Source organism: Narcine bancroftii, chromosome 5 (assembly GCF_036971445.1).
Source record: "Narcine bancroftii isolate sNarBan1 chromosome 5, sNarBan1.hap1, whole genome shotgun sequence".
Taxonomy (NCBI): domain Eukaryota; kingdom Metazoa; phylum Chordata; class Chondrichthyes; order Torpediniformes; family Narcinidae; genus Narcine; species Narcine bancroftii.
In genome coordinates, this window is record NC_091473.1 from 64853560 (window position 1) to 64868184 (window position 14625).

Consider the following 14625-nt stretch of genomic DNA (forward strand, 5'->3'; position numbering starts at 1 on the left):
CAACTTAAGTCCAATATGAATGTCTATATCATTAAGTAATATAGTATTCGAGTACCATTTGACATTTTCTCCTGTTTGTCTCCTGTGCGTTAAAGTTCATGTGATTATAACACTTGTGTCCAGTCTCATCTCTCTGTGAACCCACCGAACCTGATACTCTTCTGAACACGACAGCACTTCTCAGAAGTAATGATGCAGCCTTCAGGACAGGAGACAAGTTAGCACGAAGATCAGCCAGGTCTGTGTTCTGCAATCCGGAAGGCAAAGCATGGGTATAAACAAAAGATCCATAGTCAGTTGTATGACACTGACAACACGAGGTGCATGTGGCAAGATATCAAAACCATAACAGACCACAACTTAACCATGCGAGTCAAGACAACCATGCTTTCCTTCCAGACAGACTAAAAACTGTTTGATAAGAAGAACAGGCTGATGCCAAAGAAAGCTCCGACTTTCCCGATGAATGGGCCCTGCATATCCATGGCCGAGGTGAGGGTTAGGCACCAGACAACATACCTGGTCAGGTACTAAAAGACTGCGCAGACCAACTAACAATGGTCCTTCTAATCATCTTCAACACATCATTGCTGCACTCCATTGTCTGTGCAGGTTTCAAGACAGCCACCATCAACCCAGTACCAAAGAGGGTGACAGTAACAATGACTATTGGTCAGTGGTAGTGACCTCCACCACTATGAAATGCTTCGACCGTCAAAGCATAACATCACATACATCTCACTTGTCAGGAAGGCGCAAAAGAGCTTGCACTTCCTTAGAAGCCTGAAGCGGGCAAGGCTACCAGTCACCATTCTGTCAACTTTCTATAGATCTATCAAGAGCATGCTGGTTGGCTGCATCACAGTGTGGTACGGTGGCTGTAGAGCATTGGATCAGAGGTCAATCTACAGGACCATAGAAGTACCAGAAAGGATCACTGGGGTCTCCCTCCCCACACCACGACTGGATTTTTGGGGATTGATGTTTAAGTAAATCAGGGAGGATTCCTCCCACCCTGCACACAAGATCTTATAGCTACATCCATCGGGAAAAAGATAAAGTATCAGAGCCAGAACCACCAGCCTGAGGAACAGTTTCATTCCACGGGCAATGAGGTTGCTCAATGACTGTTGAACTGCTAAAAACAACTCTCTGTAACTCTACTATTTATTAAGAATATTTATTTTAAAATATGTACTGTACATATGTATCATTTGTCTGTATGTATGTTATGTCTGCATGTGTGTTTTGCACTGTTCTGCACCAAAGACCAGAGAACACTGTTTCATAGGGCAGTACTGGTACAATCGGGTGCCAAATAAACATGATCTTGGGCTTGTTTTGTCTTGATTTTTAGCGTCTGCAGTTTTCATTTTTAAACCTTCTTCCTCTGTCTGACTCAGTACTGTGGCCACTGGCAATGAGCAAAATGCAACAGATATTAGAAATAAATATCACTTGAGAGTTTTAAGTGCTCTTTTATTCATCCTATTTATAAAGCTGAAGGACTGGAATTCTTGTTGAGTTTCCTTAAATTATCATCCCCCATCCTGCTTTCCTTAACTTTAGTGGTGGATCAAAGATATCCTGAGGACTCATATAATTTCTCTGGGTATTCTGGTGAAGTTGAGGCTCTGGAGGAATATTCCTTCTTCACCCCAACCTCTGCTCCCAGTAATGCCCACACTTCCACGCTTTCCAACATATGGGAATCCCTGCAAAAAAAAATGACATAGTGCTCAAAAATACGGTTTCACTGATGAATTGGAGGGAGTTACGATAATTTAATTGTAAGAAGATACCATCAAATGTTATTGTCATGGATTCTGTATTAGCAAGGAAACTAAAAGCAACAGACATGACTGTCAAGATCCTCGCGAAAATTTGTCAATAGAATGTTTCACCTGTAAAGTTCTGTGTGGGATCAGGAAGCCTGGCAGGGAAGGCGCACCCCCAAATGGTTATGGAGCCTGTATCATTTTGAGGAAGTAGATACTTTTTTGGAAGATCAAGGAATTGAAGTTCTGGGGAACTGCACAGAGAACATGAGGTCTGGGGGGCATGTCACCCATGATCATACTGAGTAAACAGCAATGAGAGTTTATTGTCCTACATAAGAACAGTGTACATATGCATCATCAGGTGCCTTGCCATTTGGCATGGGTGATCATGTTTCTCCATCCATCACGGTCTCTGACCCTCAGAATTGTCGTTGTTGCTCTCAGGTGCACTGAGATTATTAATGGCTTCAGACACACAGGGACATAAAAATGCTCCAACTACTAAATTACCATAATATGCCAAGGGAGAAAAAGAGATAATAGATATAAAAGGACAGCTAGATAAATATTCACAGTTAAACAAAAAGTCTGCAGATGCTGGGGTTGACTGCAATACACAAAAGTTTTAGAGAAACTAATACTGCACGACCTGATGAGTTTTTCTGGCATTTTATTTTTGTGTTAAATATTCGTGGTTGGGGTTAGTGCAAGAAAAATAATGAGCTTTCAGCCATGCAGACAAATCTTTTGGTGGTTCCGGAGTAGTTTATGGTCAGGATTAGGATAGTACAGTGAGATTCAAGAAACTGATAGCTGGAAAAAGATTGCTCTTGAATCTGGAGATGCTGAACATCAAGCTTCTTCTGTACCTTCTGCCTAAAAGCAGCAGAGAGGGGGTTGTGACCTGGATGATAGGGGTCCTTGATGATAATGGTGAGGCAGTGTCTTGCATTGGTGAATGGTTGGGGAGGGATCAGATGGCTCTCTCATGCTACTATTTTCTCATGTCATCTTCCCCTGTGAAGAGACATGTGGGTACCCAGTATCGAGGCCAAATGATTGACTTGGGGTGAAATGCTGGAAGGACCCTGGTCACTCCATGACTAAATTCAGCCCCAGCCCCAGAAAGAGGGCAAAGTAAACAAAACTTAATCAAAATTTCTGTGTCAGCTCCACATTTATTCACCCCTTCTCATCCACCTCAAAAATTATCAATTTCCCGCAACAGAATCCAAGGCAGAGGCAGATTTACTAGGCTCTCTAGTCAGTGGCGAGATGGTGGGGGATGCACAGAAGAGAGGTTTTAGAAGTCTCATTTCCAGAAGCAGGTATTTCTCATGTAAACAGATTCAGGATTATTCCTCGAGTGTGTGACAGCCCCTTGCATGGGCTAAACAGGGGACCAGCTGTGCATATAGCACTTATTCTATTGATGCAAAAAAAAGCAAACATTAATTAAGTTGTCTTTGGAAGCCCCCCATTCTGGAGGGGAAAGGGGCCACTGAGCACTCACTGGGTTGGTCAATCCTTCATGAAAAAGGGAAGCCAATACAAGATGCCATTGACTAACTCTCGACTCCCACTCTCCAAAATTAATAAAGACCTTGGTTCACAGACATCACTAAGAGGGAGTGGGGGGCATTAGTGATCTTTAATTGGAAATTGTAGTTCTCCTGGTAGTCCTTTGTTTACCCAGGATTGTCTCTTCATACTGGGTGAAAGCAATGATTAAATCTTAGACTGCAGGATTAGAGGTGGCATATGCGTCTCCAGAGATCCACCTCTCATCTCTTAGATTCTCATAAAAAGTGGCTTTGAGGTGCACGCTCTTGCACTTTTCAACCCTTTTTGATATTCTGCTTAGTTTAAATCAGAAAAGATGGGAGAGGGATTAAAAGAAAGGTACGGGTCTTAACTTGGCTTTTAACAGAAGAGTGTGAAAGGCCATAGCTTGGCAGTGCAGCACTCAGAGTCAAGCAGCCCTCTCTGCAGGATCCTCTCAAGCTCAGATTTCCCCTGTCAGTAGGCGAGTCTGTCCATGTTATAGAATCATAGAACACTACAGCACAGAAACAGGCCTTTCAGCCCATCTAGTCTTTGCCGAACTATTATTCTGCCTAGTTGTCGCTAGAAACAAGCCTGTATTATTCAGGCACTTCATTCAAACTGCATTACCCTGAAGAGGAACACAATAGGTGGCTCATAGGGTCAAACAGCACAGAAACAGAGCCTTCAACCCACCTAATCCATACTAGTCATCAAACACAGACTAACACAATTCTTTTTTGACTCATGCTAGCTATTAAATCTCTTTTAACTCCCCATTGTAAGTTATTCTCCCCACATTCTCATCAACCACCCCCCCCCCAGCCCCAGATGCTACCCCTCACCCCCATAACTTAGGGGTAATTTACAGCAGTGCACTAACATACTGGGACATGGGAACATCTGGGGAGACGAAGGGGTGGGGAGACACCCATATGCTCACAGGGAGATCATGCAAACTCCTCATGATAGCATTGGTGGGGTTGAACCAGGGTCACTGAAGCTGTGAGGCAGCAGATTGATCAGGTATATTGCATGGTGGGTAGTGCTCTTGCCTCTGAGTCAGAGGCAGTGGGGGCATGGGGGGGGGGGGGTGTTGGGCCAAAAACTGGTGCGTGATCCAGGTTGGCACATCAGTGCGGTGCTGAAGGAGTGCTGCACTGCTGATGGCGGCCCCTCTTCTGGCTTGTTGACCAAATATTCCCTCAGCAAAACAGGACGATTTTGTCAAATCATGTGATTACCTGTGGGATTTACTTTCACTGAGTTAGCTCCCTGTCTTGTGAAGCAGGGACTCCACAAAACAACAACATTCTTTGATTAGTGAGGGCGTAATAGGAAAATGGGCAAAATACGTCAGTTCCAATTCAAACAGAATCAATGGGCCGAATGTCTTTATGGTGTTCTTGAACCACCAGAGTTGGGAAAAGTTCAACTTTAATCCTGGATTTCAGCTTGGGGATCTGCTGGAGGTGACGACCAGGTGGAATAGGTGCACTTAAAGGGAACAAAGATTCTGCCCACCTTGATCAAAGTTGATGAGGGTGTCAGAGGAGGTGGGGGAGAGAAATTTACTGGAATGACCCCAGGAACTTCAGCTGCAAGGTCAGAACAGAGAAACTGGGGCTCTCCTTGGAGCTCAAAAGGTTGACAGAAAGGCAGGGAAGACAGCAACAGGGTTAAACAGGGTCAGAGAAGCAAGCTATTCTCATTTGCAGGTAGTTCAAAGACCAGGGTTAGAGATTTAAAATTCTGGTCCAAGGGTACAATTGGGATGTCATCAAAGTCTTAACACAGAGAGTAGTTAGGATTGAGACTCACTGCCTGCAGCGGAAAAAGGAAACAGAGTCAGTGAATATCTTCAGCGAGGAAAGAAATTAAGAGTCAGGAAGGAATTGTTCGCTCAAAATTCCAGCAACTGCAGATTTTTCCCTTCACAAACCTATAGAGTTAAAGCAGAGAGCAACAGTTGGAGCCCAACCAGGAGCCAACAGGGACTTGATGGGCCAAATGGTTTCCTCCCATGTTGCAGATGCAATTACTATGTATAAAAGACAGGTATTTGAACAGGAAATACGCAAAGGGTTACACGGGCCTGATGCAAGCATATGGGATGATTGTAGATGAGCACAGATGAGGTGGGCTGAAAGGACCCCTCTGGGCTATTTCTATGATCTGTGCAATGGTTCTATTGCTGTACAGTCCAAGGACCAGACAAGAGGCATTTAAAATGAAGGGTAAAAGATACAAGGAGTAGATGCAGAAAATCTTACAGTGCAGATGATGGGGTAGGCCTGGAATTCACTGCTGGTGGGGGAGGTGGAACTCACTGACAGTGGGGGAGGAGGAACTTACTGCCGGTGAGGGAGTGGACCTCTCTGCCAGTGGGGGAGTTGGAACTCACTACCGGTGAGGGAGGTGGAACTCACTGCCAGTGGGGGAAGTAGAAGCAATTTCCAAAAGGAACTGTCCAGGGAGTTGAGAGAAAACTTTTGACAGAGCGATGGGGGAACTGGCCATGCTGTCTTGCTGGAGGATTCATTGACATAATCTTTACTCATATGTCATCTCCCTCTGACAAAAATAACCATGAGTAAACTCATCGCAGACGTTCCATGGTTCATTCATGATTATCCATGCAATCTTTACCAGAGAATGAGAGTGGGTTAGCCAATCTTGTGGAAATTGTGGAGAAACATTCTACATTGCAATAGTACCTGCCTCAACCACCTCCAACAGCAGCCTATTCCATATACCCACCACCCTCCATGTAAAAAAGTTACCCCTCAGGATCCTATTAAATCTATCTCCCCTCAACTTAAATCAATGTGCTCTGGTTACCTACTCTCCTACACTGAGCAAAAAAAACTCTCCCCACTCTACTCCTCCCATGATCTTGTACACCTCCATGAGATCACTCCTCATCCTCCTGCGCTCCAAGAAATAAAGCCCTTTCCTGCTCCCCCTCCCCCTACAGCTCAGACCCCCTCCTCAAGTCGTGGCAACAACTTCATCAATCTTCTCTGCATCCTCTCCAGATTGATGGCAACTTTCCCGCAGCACGTGACAAAAACTGAACACAACACTTCAAATGGAGCCTTATCAATATTATACATTTACAACATGGCCTCCCAAATTAATTAATTAGGTAGGAAGGAAGGAAGGAAGGAAGGAAGGAAGGAAGGAAGATTTATAATGCATTTTCTGTGACCTCGGAAATAACAAAGATTTTCACAGCAAGGATGTTTTTAAACAGTGTGGTTCCACTACAAAACCTGAGATTGGGGTGGCTAATTTGATTGAGAGATGAATGCACTTTGGGATCCTGGGGATTCCTTTCACAGCTTTGCCCTCAGAAGAATTACAACTAGTGAGGCCAGTAGGAGCTTGTTCAACATCTTAATAGAGCAGGAGAAAGAAGATCAGGTGCTTCAGGTAATACTCAGCCTCACTGCTTGGACATCATTTATATCCTTAAATCTTTGTCCTTTTTAAAGCTCTGACCATCCACTTGAAAGGTGAAAGTGATGCCCAGGTAGACAACATACTGAGAAACCATCTCAACTGTTATGACATAGATCAGGTAATATACTCCTTTCGAAGGGCCAAGGCCTAATTCATTGATCACTCTTTACTTCCTGTGGATGCTGCGTGAAATGCTGAGTTCCTCCAGTATGATTTTGTATTATATACTCATCCCCAGCATCTGTAGACTTTCTTGTTTAACTGGAGGAGGTTACTATCTTGAGCACTGATGTTCATGAGGGGAGAATCTCTGCCATGAGTACCCACATTAGCCTCCACCTGATACCGGTCCAAAGTGGCACAACAGGTCAAGCCACTGTCTCACAACTCGGAAGATGCAGCTTCAGTCCTGACCTCTGGTGCTCCTTGTGTGGAGTCTGCACATTTTCCCTATGATGGCATGAGTTTCCTCCCCCTCCCAGGATCACAGAGGCAATCAGCAGGAATGGGACATGGGATATTCTGCTGGGAGCTGGCCTAGACTTGATGGGCCTAACAGCCTCCTTTTGCAATAAAAACAGAAAATGCTGCAAATGCTCAGTGTATCAGGCAGTGTTCATGGGGTTAGAGATGCTTAATGTTTCATGTCAGAGAGCCTTCATTTATGTGATGATGTGGCAATTAGGGGTGGGAACAGGAAACACTAGCATCTAATTCCAGAAAATTCACGGATGAAGATAGCTCCGTGGAAAGCCTATCCATTTTGTGCCTCATCCCTACCTTAATCCACCCCCCCCCCCGCCCCCCCCAGCTAGCCAGAGAAGGGTCAGCTGATGGCACATTACCTGAGTCAGATGCGGCTGGACTAACCAGGCTTAAAAGTTCCTGTTCTTTTTTGTAGTCGCTCTTGCAGAGCAGCTGGCCCTCCTTCAGCACAAACTCGTCCCCCTTACGGAGTTGACGCTCACACACACAGCAACAGAAGCAGTGCAGGTGGTAGACGCTCTTCTGGGCCCGCATTACAAATTCGGTGGGAGCGATGGTCTCCATGCAGCCACTGCACTTGGCTGCAAAAAGCCTGTGAAGCCAAAGACAAGAATGAATTGAGCAAAGGAAACCATCAGAAACAACAGGGATTCGACTCCCAACACGACACCGTCCCTCAGCCCTTTCTACTCTCCCCTTATGTCCCATCCCCAAACAGATCATATTTCTATTGACCTCCAATTTCCATTAACCCCCTCTCTCTTTCCTGACCTCTCTACTTCCTTTCCTCGCTCCCACCCCTTCCCTTCTTTTTCCTATCACAGCTAGCCTAGTACCCTCTTCCCTCTCCCCCATCACCTTTCAGCTTCCTTCTCTTCTACCCTCCTCTGTATCCACCAATTATCTCTTACCGTTAGCCTGTACTTCTCCCTCTGCCTCCTCCTCCTCCCCTCACCTTTATATTCAGATATCCATATTCCTGACAAAATATTGGCTGCCTTATTTTTTTCCTTTAGTAAAGTTGGTTTATTCGTGATTGAAAGAAATCATACAGAATCAATACAGTATTACAGTTCCACACTATTTACAAGTTCAAGTTATAACACGGTCATCATTATCCAGAATGCACTTGACCTCACACCCCCCCCCACCCACCTCCAGTGCCCACTACTCCCGGAAGTCCCCCATTGTACACATGGAGAATGTATGCTTTTTCTCCAGGAACATACGAGCACAAATGCAGCCCCAGAAGATGGCAGGCCATCAACTGGGCTGAACTCTTGACTGCCCATTGCCCATACCCATGGGCCGGGCCCAGGAGCAAACCTCCCAGGGGATTCTTTGAGCAATTACCACCTCCCACCCCCATTGTGGGACTGAAGATCATGAGCATGGGACTTAGCTGGAACTTAAAGAGCAGCATATTGACTGCCTTTTACTTCCTATGGATGCTGTGTGACCTGTTAAGCAGCTCCAGCACTTTTGTGCATTGCTATTATTCCATTCTGGCCTCAGTCCCTTTTGGGGCCATTCCTGTATCTGCTCATAGACCATTTCGTGGGAAAGGCTGCAGAAACCCCACTGAACCTACCAGGCTCTGCCCCATCACCACTACACCACACCCACTGACTGAGGACATCTCCAACAGCAATATGGACAAAAGAGTCTTAGTGGATTCGTGGCAGCATTCCACATTTAAGAATTAGGAGTCCCTCAAACCTGTTCAACCATTCATAGAACATTGAATATTACAGCACATTACAGACCCTACAGTACATGGTGTTGTGCTGACCTAATCCTAACCTACTCCACAACAATCTAACCCTTCCCTCTCTCACACCCATAACCTTCTATTTTTCCTATATCCATGTGCACATTTAAGAGTAATTTGCATGCCCCTATTGTACCAGCATCTACAACCATCCCCGGCAATGCATGCAGGCACCCATTACTCTTCGAGTAAAAGATTTACCTCTGACATCGCCCCTAAAATTTTCTCCTCCCAGATGTCCTCAGGTATTTGCTATTGTTGCCCTGGGGTAAAGGTTCTGACTGTCCACCCTATCTAAGCCCCTCATAATCTGCTAAGTCACCACTTATCATCCGTCGATCCAAAAAGAAAAGCACTAGATCAGTCAACCTTGCTTCATAAGGCATGTCCTCTAATCCAGACAACATCCTGCTAAATCTCCCCTGCACATTCTCCCAGAGCATCCACATCTTTCCTGTAATGGGGCAACTGGAATTGAATGCAATACTTCAAGTGTGGTCTTACCAGAGTTTTACAGAGCTGCAACATTACTTCAAGGCTCTTGAACTTAATCCCCCTACTAATGAAGGCCAACACACCATATGCCTTTTTAACCACCCGATCAACTTGCATGGCAATTTGAGCAGCAGTTCCTTCATGATTGGCATCCAACCTCAGAGTCATCTTCCTGCACTAACATCCAACTTTTTGCTTCCTTTAATGTGCTGACTTACACTTTGACTGCTTAACCCTCCATGTTCACACAGAGCAGAGGTTCTCAATTTTCTTTTACGCACAATTTCCTTAAATATTCATTTATTCACTATAGACAATTCACAGACCACCAGTGAAGGGGGTAGCCCAAGACCCTTCCCAGCCCAGTGATGTGATTTTTGTTTTGGCTCAATGGGAAACATTTGAAATTATTAATTATCTTTGTACTAAAATTTGCACCTTATTCCATGTCTCTAATTGTCCTCAGCGTGGACTACCTATAATGAAACTATGGACCGGCAGAAATACTAATGCAAATATTTCCAGCAGTTCATCCCAATTTCTTCCCATCTCCATCCAAAATGGAGAATCTTATTCTAAGATTGTGATCCCTGGTTTTAGGCCCTCATCTGGTGGAATTGTTCTCAGTGAATTCACCCTATGGAGAATGCTGTCAGTTTCAAGGAGATGATCACCATCATCTTCTCCCAGCTACCTTCAGGCATAAGGTGCAGAAGCCTGAAGTCCAGCACCTTTAAGCTCAAGAAAAATTTCTTTCCAACAGCTGTCAGGCTCTTGAATCTCCCTAGTAAATCTCAAAAATCTGTAGACACTGTGTTTGAAGTAAAAACACAAAATGTAAGATAAACTCGGTCAAACAGTGTCCTTTATGTAGCAAAGGTAAAAATACATAATCGATGTTTCAGGCTTCAGCTCTTCATCAAGGTATGAAAGAATGTTAGCAGCCATCTGAACAAAAGGATGGGGTGGGGGAGGGGAAGGGGGTGGCAAAGGCAGGAGATGATAGACGGAAAGGGGAGGGAAGGGGCAGAGAGATGGCTAGGTGGGGAGAACTGGAAAGGGAGACAAGCAGGTTGGCAGAGAGCAGAGGTTGATGTTAATGCCATCTGGCTGGAGAGTGTGAGCGAACAAAGGTGAGACCTCTACTGAGGACTGAGTGCTCCATATCAGAGAAGGGGATTGTAAAGACCAAGAGGGGTCAGAGTGGGAATCGATGTTGTGGAGGGTATTGGGGGAGGTGGAGGGTCAAGGAGGTCTAAGAATGTAGATGGAAGGTGGGAGAGGTTGAAGGGAGGAGGAGGAGTGTTGGGGGATTGGCAGGGGGATGGGGTGGAGAGGTCAGAGAGGGGAGGTGGGGGTGGGGTGTTTTTTTCTTTAATCTCCCTGTATAGCACTACCCTGAAGAGGACCAAGGAAATCTGTCTGTATTATTGAAAGATCCTTTTTTTTTTGCATTGACTGTAACTGCTAAAATTTATTTATCTATCCTTTTATTTTTTTTTCTGTTCAAGGGCATATTATGGTAAGTTAATTTACACTATTGTTGTCGATCTTTCTTATTTTCCTGTGTGCCTGCAGCAAGTAAGACTTTTCATGCACCTGTACATTGTACTTATGTATATGACAGGAAAGCCTCATATCAGATCTCCTCTCATTCTCCTGAACTTTAGACAATACAGTCCCAGTCAAAGTCTCCATATTCTGCAGACCGACCATAATTGAAACCAATATGGTGAACGCTTACTGCATGCCGTCTATGGGAACCATACCCTTTCTCAGCTAAGTGAGCTGCAGAGTACTGCAGGTGCAGTCTCACAAAGGTCCTGGACTACTTGGAGAGCTGGCACTTTGGGCCTATTGTCCACAGGTCTGCCACTTGAAGCAGCAAAAAAATCAAACAAGATGGATCAAAGGCAGCTGCCGTTACCCCCTGGTGAACACCAGCACAGGACACCATCAATTTCCATCGACTTTTATCTGCAATTTAATAATCTGGTTTAGTAATGGGGAGTTCCAATGCACATCTATAAAAATCCTCTGTGAAAGAGTCAGAGCAACAGCAAAGCATATACTTGTCGGCATAAGCACATCCCACCAATAAATTAAACAACTGCTGTCAGGTATCAGAACTGAGAATGCCATTTCATACTGACGATATCCTGCAATTATCCAGTGGGATTAGTAATGGAGGGTATCAGTGGCTCCATGGAACTTTTGCCTCACTGACTCTGTGCTATCAACCACCCATTTACACGGTAGATCTCAATTTGTTTTTCCCTCCCCCATCACCTCTTCCATAATGTGCACACTAGAGAGTAACTTACAGCAGCCAAATCACCCACCAGCCCACAAACTTTTGGGACAGAAACTGGAGAACCTGGGGGCAGAAACCCACACAGTCACAGGGAGAACATACAAACTCCTCTCAGACAGCACCAGAGGTTGAGATGGAATCAGGGTTTCCAGACCTGTGAGGCATCATCACCATACTCTTCCCACAATGACCCCAGAGTCACTATACACCTCCCCCCCCAGTGACCCCAGAGTCACCGTAACCTCCCCCAGTGACCCTACACCTCAGCATGGGTCTGCATCCTACACATTCCCCAGTGACCCTGGGGTTACCCCTGCCATCTGTGCCACAGTGCTTCTCACATTTGTCTGAACTTCCCAAACAGGATGGATTATCAGTGATCTTTAATTTATGGCTATAATAGGCTCCTCTCATGGGCCAGTTTTGACCACTGATACAGTATTATTCTCTAGGCTTTCTGATCATTGTATGTGTTAAGAAGGTTGGCCACTCTCCACTATACATCAATGGGTCTGTGGTGGTGACAGCACAAAGTTCCTTGCTGCACATATAACGGACAACCTATTTTGGACCCATAACATCCTCGTTAATCAGGAAGGCATAGCAGCCTACGCTTCCTAAGGAGGTTGAGGAGCGCAAGGCAACTAACAACAGTCTTGACAATATTTTATAGGAGCACATTTGAGAGTATCCTGTCTGGCTGCATCATACTGTGATATAGTAACTGCAAAGCATCAGACTGGAAGACAAATCAGAGGATCATCAAAATGGCCTAGAAGATCAATGGGGTCTCCCTTTCCTCTATCAATGACATTCACTGGAGGATTGCTTAAATAAAGCTCAAAGAATTATTGAGAACCCTTTCCACCCAATGCAAAGTATCTTCAGCCCACTATCATCACGAAGAGGTACAGGAGCATCAAAATCAGGATTGCCAGACAGGAAAATAGCTTCTTCCTGCAGGGTATGAGATTGATGAACGGTTTCCTGTAACCATGGGTCTCTTATACGTGAATCTGAGTAAATTATTTATACACATTTATTTTTATTAGATCTTTATGTACATATGAGATTAGTATGTGCTATGAATTGTGTATTTGCATTTGCACCGTGGACCGGAGAAACATTATTTTGTCTGGTTGCATATGTACATTCAGATGATAATAAACATTTCCTGAAGCAAACAATTCCCGCTCCAAAGTCCAGCAGCAAGGGTGATGAATTCTAAAGTGAAAAAGACAATGAGGATAACTAGCCGGAAGACTAGGCAATCATCCTCCCAACCCTTTGCGCTGCACAATTTACTTGGAATCCCTTTCAGACAGGAGTGCTGCCATTGGTATTGCTCCAGTAATTACGTACACCACACCAAGAATTTGCAAACCCCTATCCGTACCACTTCATCACAATTCAGTGGAATGGCAGCTGTCAATCTCGTTGCTTTCTCCTGACCCATGGTAGCAAATGGAACAGATTTGGGAAGAGATATACAAGATTATGAGGGGCCTAGATAAAGCCAGCACCTTTTCATTGTGTGTCAATAGCAAATACCAAAAGAAACCTGTTAGAGGTGAGTAGGGGAAAATTTAGGGGAGATGTCAGAGGTAAATATTTTACGTAAGGAGTGGGTGGGGGTGGTGGGGGGGGGGAGAGAATACCTGGAATGCATTGTTGGAGTTGGTAGTGGAGGCTGGTACAATAAGGACATTGAATCTTTGATAGGTACGTGGATGTAAAAAATAGAGGGTCAGGGCTTTGAGGTAGGGAAGGAAGGTTTATATAGGTCGACACAACATTTTGGGCCAAAGGGCCTATACTGTGCTGTAATATTCTGTTCCATGCTTTTGTTCCACATGACGACAGGAATGGAGGGCAGAATGTGTACAACAACTAAACTTGAGATTATTCCAGCAGCGTGATGCAGACCATGACAATAGCAGCCAATCTCACATATGTTGCCTTCCAGCAAACTGACAAGGACATTGCTGAGGAACTCTTTTTGCACCTGAAACTCTGCAGACCCATGATGATGTTATCTGGGGGCTACTGGCATTCTTAGGACTAGGGATGGCTGGCTTTCCTGGCCAAGATATCACATGAGCAGGACTTAGGATGTGTTGGAGTGCAAGCAAATTCGATATCCAATGGTAGGCCACTGAAATTGGACTCTGTGGTGATGTGTAATTACACCACTAGGTCACCAGGGGTCATCCCGGTGACCTTGTATATAAAGCAGTTCAGAGCTACAGTCTAGCCTTCCAGGTTTGTCTTGCAGAGAGACAAGATCTCTTAGTGTACATATTAGTTGAATAAAGGTGTCTTATACTCGCACTCCTTCTTCTTTTGCTTGGCATCGTGGACGAAGATTTATGGAGGGGTAATGTCCATGTTAGCTGCAGGCTCGTTTGTGGCTGACAAGTCCGATGCGGGACAGGCAGGCACGGTTGCAGCGGTTGCAGGGGAAAATTGGTGGGTTGGGGTTGGGTGTTGGGTTTTTCCTCCTTTGTCTTTTGTCAGTGAGGTGGGCTCTGCGGTCTTCTTCAAAGGAGGTTGCTGCCCGCCGAACTGTGAGGCGCCACGATGCACGGTTTGAGGCGATATCAGCCCACTGGCGGTGGTCGATGTGGCAGGCACCAAGAGAATTCTTTAGGCAGTCCTTGTACCTCTTCTTTGGTGCACCTCTGTCATGGTGGCCAGTGGAGAGCTCGCCATATAACACGATCTTGGGAAGGCGATGGTCCTCCATTCTGGAGACGTGACCTACCCAG

At 45.1% G+C, this 14625-nt stretch overlaps 1 protein-coding gene across 1 annotated transcript in view; it reads right to left on the reverse strand.

Moving 5' to 3' along the window:
- The window catches only part of LOC138765298 (LIM homeobox transcription factor 1-alpha-like), a 301003-nt gene that overhangs the window by 49164 nt on the left and 237214 nt on the right, over positions 1 to 14625 (reverse strand). Inside the window, exon 3 of the mRNA XM_069942342.1 lies at positions 7637 to 7869. Within this exon, the coding sequence (XP_069798443.1) occupies positions 7637 to 7869 (233 nt within the window). The remainder of the gene's footprint in view (positions 1 to 7636; positions 7870 to 14625) is intronic.